The sequence below is a fragment of the Scardinius erythrophthalmus genome, assembly GCF_964197995.2.
Source record: "Scardinius erythrophthalmus genome assembly, chromosome: 25".
Taxonomy (NCBI): domain Eukaryota; kingdom Metazoa; phylum Chordata; class Actinopteri; order Cypriniformes; family Leuciscidae; genus Scardinius; species Scardinius erythrophthalmus.
In genome coordinates this window covers 23813417-23819439 of record NC_138245.1, presented here as the reverse complement: position 1 = coordinate 23819439, position 6023 = coordinate 23813417, and the positions used below count along the sequence as shown (strand labels likewise).

The 6023-nt window shown below is 35.3% G+C and overlaps 1 protein-coding gene across 1 annotated transcript; it reads right to left on the bottom strand.

The window, feature by feature from the left end:
* Positions 1-333: 333 nt before the first annotated feature.
* il1fma (interleukin-1 family member A) lies at positions 334-5805 on the bottom strand. Its single transcript, XM_081357275.1, has 7 exons — positions 5750-5805; positions 5513-5619; positions 5295-5391; positions 4664-5012; positions 3338-3457; positions 2910-3046; positions 334-2745 (listed from the first exon to the last, which is right to left on the bottom strand). Exons 1-7 carry the CDS (start codon positions 5759-5761, stop codon positions 2512-2514), a joined length of 1056 nt encoding a protein of 351 aa, XP_081213401.1. The 5' UTR covers positions 5762-5805; the 3' UTR covers positions 334-2511.
* Positions 5806-6023: the final 218 nt, after the last annotated feature.

Below are 6023 nucleotides of genomic sequence, written 5' to 3'. Positions count from 1 at the left end.
AGTTACAGAAATGACTTTATTTCTCTAGCACTAAATAAAATACAAATTAAAAAAATATATAAAATATTGTGCAACTGCAGTGATATTTTATCAAACACATTTATATTTATTGATTGTATATTAAAATATATGAAATCAAATGTGTTACGCATCTTGCAAGTTACTAGATAAATTTCAATTGTGATCAAAACAAAATTGTGCAATTAAAAGCATCTCTTCAAAAAGCATCTGTTAATAAGTGACTATAGAAACATCATAATATCAATTATGACCATAACTACCCTTGGTAGGCTACTGTTATTGGATAAATCATCATTCTGAAACACTGAACTTGATTCAAAGCTTTATTTTATTGAAATTTGATAGATGATACATAATACATAAACACACAATATGATAAATTATACATGAATGTAGCAAAAGCAACTGTTCAAAGTTGTTAGTAGCTTTTAGCTTACACAGACAACAGCAATAATAGTTGATATTATAAATATATGAATTACACACATTATATGTTTTGCAAAGACTTCTTTTGCAAAGTTTCAGCATACACTGTGAAAAATTATGATCAATATGTTATGACAACATATGTTTTTACAGTGCTTTAACTCATTAAAATAAGTCAAGCCATTTTCAAAAAATGTTTTATGTTATACAAGGTTCAACTCATTTTTTGTTAAGTCAGTTTAATATAATTTGAGTTGAAATTACTTAAACATCCAAGTTGATGGTACTTACAAATTTAAGGCAGAAGCTTTTGTTTCACAGTGTAAAAAGTAACTAAAAGAAGTTAGCAATAAAAATAAATATGAATTATATGTTAGTTTAAAAAAGATCAGTTTAAAAGTATAAATATATATAAAAAACTGACACTCATGAATACAACTGAATATAACAAGGTAAAAAAAAAGGAACATGTCAGCAAATAGTATACATAGCAGGGCCGTGCACAGGGGGGTGGCCCGGTGGCTAGAGCCACTGCCCCTCTGCCCTCATCGACTGAGGTGCCCCTCTTCCCCACCCCCCACCGCTCCGCTCAAAGCATTTCGCTGATTCCGCTAATCCGCTCCAGGTTTTCCCGCTCGCTCCGCAGCATCACTCACAGTATACGACAGTTCACGAGTGCTAACAACTTGTACAACCAGGGCTGGACTGGCCATCGGACATACCGCACACTTTCCAGGTGGGCCGACGAGCTTTTTGGGCCGATACATCTCATACTCATACATTATTTTTCTTTTTCACGGCCCATAAAATTTGTACATCGGCGGCCCATTCGTTTAGTTTTGCTTAATTGGCTGTGCTGGGTTTGTGCCAGTGTATGCATCAGAAAAAGTCAGCGTTAGGTTTTTTTTTTTCTTCTGACAGACCAGTCCATGAAACACGTAGATCAAAGGCCCAAGTATAGAAATTGGTACAAAACTAATTATGAAAGTTTCCTTTATTGTTTTACAAAATATGGCTATTACTGTCATGTGATTAATATTATAACTATTATAGGTGTAATGTAAATAGACACTGTAACTAAAAGAGTTTTGAAATTTTCGTTTAAATTGCTCATTGAATATGGGTTGGAGCTTTTAATTTTGAACTCTCAAAGTGCAGATTACAGATTGATGAATTTAACATTAAAATGCACAAAATTTTCTTACGGGGGGGCATGCCCCCGAACCCCCCTAGAGGACCCGAGGTCCACCCACCGCAGTTTTACCAAAAATCCTGTAAGAAACACTGGTATTTATATGCCAGTGCAGCTTATTGCTTGTTTTAGGATTCATCGCTGTATTAATAAATGTCAAATTTTTACTTATTTCATCTGTTAACTCTCACTCGTTCCTATACTGACTCATAACATGGCATTAGTAGTTTTAAGGAATTGGAGTTTATGATCATATAGTGGGCTAGTCTGGAACAAAATGCCAGGGCCGATTTTTTTTTTTTTTTAGTCCAGCCCTGTACAACATATCCACGTTCTTAGAATTAGCTGCAAGTCTAATCAAATTATTGTACTCTTGATCAGATCTAATACAAATAACTACATTTGCTGTTGTTGGCACACTTTGTAGTGTGCCAACCCCCCAAAAAATAGTGCCCCTTTTTTGGTTTAGGCCACTGCCCCTTAAAATGTCTGTGCACGGCCCTGATACATAGTGCAATGGCAGTAAAACAAACCATGCTTTGGAAGAGGCTGCATTCTCTAAGCAAGGCGTCCTAACACTTAAAGTAATTTAAAATAAGTGACAACTTTGACCAATGCTTGGCCTGCAAATCCTCCTAACAAGCTTATCTGACCAATTTATTTATTAGCATTTTTAATGGGGCACTAGGCTTCATTAGGGTTGGTCACGTCAACTTGAATCAAATAGTAAGGTCAACTCATTATGTTTGGGTTAGGTTGTAATCACCATTATATTTGAGAACAGTTCCCAGTTATGAAATGTCATATACAAGTATCATACTATACAAACTCTTCTAGTCATTGTGACAACCATTAAGTTTCTATCAAGAATTCTAACATGACCGTCTCTCACTTTGAATTAGGATAAAAAACGAGTTGGGTTTACAAGACCGTTCATCTCTATCTATGTCCACTTCGTCTACATTTTTTGTGTAGATAAACCATCCACTGTGGAGAGCAGACTCAAACCGCCGGAGACCGTCTGCACCAGTAGACATGTAGAACACTAGGGACCATTTCTCCGGGTCATCAGCACAGATTGTTTTCAGGTATTGTTTTCTATATTGCTGAAAAACAATAAAAAACCTTGGTTTAATCTTACTGACTATGTTTATGTTTAGTATTAAACATTACATTTAAGTTCTAATACTCGAACTAAAACCGTAAACTTTAAATATGTCCTAAAAGCATCTTCAACAAGACAACACATCAGCAATGAATTAAGACCTACCGTAACAGTTAAAATCTTTGTATCTACACCTTGCTTTGTGGTGCAGCTGAAGAAGTTGTCTGTGTCAGTGAAGTTCAGCACAACAGGAACACCTGTAATGCCCATTAGGGTCTTGTAATAGTAGATGGTGATTGGTGCTGAAAAAGCCAAAGCATTGCAAAATATATTTCAAAATATACTTATGAAGCAAGAGAAAATGAAGAATATTGCTGCAAGACACAATTACCTGGCCAAGTATACTGTAGCAGTAACTAGTACATTGCAGTTTACACAAAATCCAAATAATCTGCATGATTTAACAAATACAATAAGTGTAATTTGGTAATCAGGCCCAAATTATGACTGCTAAAATAAAACATAGAGCAGACAAAGACATTTTGAGAAAGGAATTTCAAACACCATATATTCACATATTATTTGGTACCAACCTGACATGGTGTTATCCAAACATATCTGATGATTATATGGGGTGACATACTTTTCCTTAATGAAACTCTTAATATACAAATTATCTCGTTCGTTAAGATAACTCAATTTCCTCGGAGAACCTGAGAAAAAGGAAGCAGAATAGTTACACAATTCTCAAAAAGTCACATTTGTTTTTGCATTGGATTCCTTAAAGGGATAGTTCACCCAGAAATTTAAATTCTATCATCATTTACTCGCCCTCATGTCGTTCCAAACCCGTAAGACTTTCGTTCATCTTCGGACCACAAATGAAGATATTTTCAATTAAATCTGAGCGCTTTCTGTTCCTCCACTGACAGTCGACGCAACTACCACTTTGTAGTTTCAAAAAGAGAAGCTAAATAAAGAGATTGTAAAACGAATCCATATGAATTGAGTGGTTTAGTCCAAAGAGAGACGGTGGCTTTTTATGATGAATAGATTTAATATGGGCTTTTATTCAAACATTCATCAGATATGGTAAACAGAAGCTCAAGCATGCTTGTTGTGCAAGAACCAGTAAGGTTAATTCTTGTGTTACGCAGCACATTTGAGGATCAGCAAGAACCAGTGGGGTTTGTTCTCACACGTCAAGCAGGTTTGGATGAGCTTCTGTTTATATTCGCTGATCAATGTTTATATGTGAATAAAAGCCTAAATTCAATCTGTTCATCATAAAGCGATCAGGTCTTTCCAGAAAATATGAACCACTCATTTCATATGGATTACTTTTACATTCTCTTTTATGAACTTTTTGAAGCGTGTGCTTAAAAGATGAACTAAAGTCTTACGGGTTTGAAACGACATGAGGGTGAGTAACTGATGAATTTTTTTTTTGTCATTTTTGGGTGAACTATCCCTTTAAAATCTGCATGGGCATTATTGTAGTGTATGTTTTTTTACAGCTGTGCAACGATCCAAAATAAAAGTTTGTGTTTACATAATATATGTGTGTGTTCTGTGTATAATTATTTGTATATTTTAATACACACACATGCATGTATATATTTAAGATTTTTTTATTTATATATAAAATATGTACATTTATATGTAATATACATTATATATAAATATATATACAGTATATACATGCAAATATTTCTCAAATATATACATGCATGTGTGTGTATATATACAAAATAATTACACACAGCACACACACATATATTATGTAAACACAAACTTTTATTTTGGATGCGATTAATCGTTGCACAGCCCTATCCCCCTTTTTTTTTACATCAATTGATTGCACACATTTGAAAAATGTACAGATAAAAATGGCAATGAATCCAACACTAATTTCTTACCTGAGGTAACCTCAGCTTTCGCAGGCAGGACCACAACTTCATTAAATTTGCAATCCGTCTTTCCACAGTTGTTGCAAGGGTTGTCAGGGTCACATCCTCGAGCAAGAACCAGACTGAAGCTCGTATCAGCCATGGAGACAATTAGCAAATTTTCATCATCGAAAGAGTCGTCCTCAATGTCGTCCCACTCCGGTTGTGAAGGTGATGGTTCCTTGCACCCATATGCCTCCAGCTCAGACTCTCTCACCATCATCAGGCTGAAACTCATGAGCGTCGGCTCCTTTTTGTCGACATGGATCTCCTCAGATTCGCACTCTTCTGTTTTTGTTTTGCAAGGATGATGTATGGTCTAAGAGAGATTATTTGACCAGCAGAGTTGAAGAAAATGAAGTCAATCTAGCTCAAGTACAGTTTTATTCCTCAAGCAATTACTCAAAAAAAACACGATGATGTAATCTCTGGACCTTTTAAACACACACACAAAAATGATCAAAATCAATTCCCTGACTAGGCGAAAAATCCCCAGCGAAAAGTTTCGCTTCACTTGTCTCTACCGGTCACATTTAAATGGGTAAGACCAAGTGAGTAATATGACTGTGCAATAGTCTGTGTGGGTAAATGTAAAACTCACAAGTAAGGGAGATCCATCAACCAGAAGATCAGCAAGTGCCTCTGGAGTCAAATCTTCCACATTTATGTTGTTTATCATTAGGAGTTTATCTCCCTTGCTGAAAAGTTAAATATATAGATATAGATAGATAGACAGACAGATAGATAAAAATAGATTCATCTCATACTTATGAAAGGATATATAGGCCTATATATATTTTACATCATCAATAATCCTACCTTGTAAACATTCCTTTGTTATAGTTTAAAAAGCCCTTCACTTCATATGAGTGTTTCCCTTCACATTCAGTGTGAAGCAACGTAACACCACCAGAAACAGGATTCCCCTATAAGATGTCACACATGAAATGTTTTCAGCTGGTACATTTAAAATGAACACCTAACATACTGAAGATGTCGATCAACTGTTGTATATCAAATCAGATATAGATTTGCAAACAACAAAACACTACATACCTCTGCTGCCATGATGAACTCAGATTACGATGTGTGAGTCTCGGCTCTGAAACACTGTCTTTTGAAAGTCAGTTGACCAGATGCTCTAGTTAGAAAAGGAAGCTAAATAAGTATGTCACTAAACCAGTGTGAGGGTTGGCTGAAAAAGGAGAAGTATAGAGTTCTAGGGAAAGGACATATAAGTGTAACCCACAATGCTGAGACAAGATATTGTTTGTGCCATTCATATTTTTCTTAAAGGTATAGTTCACCCCCCCCCCAAAAAAATAATAAT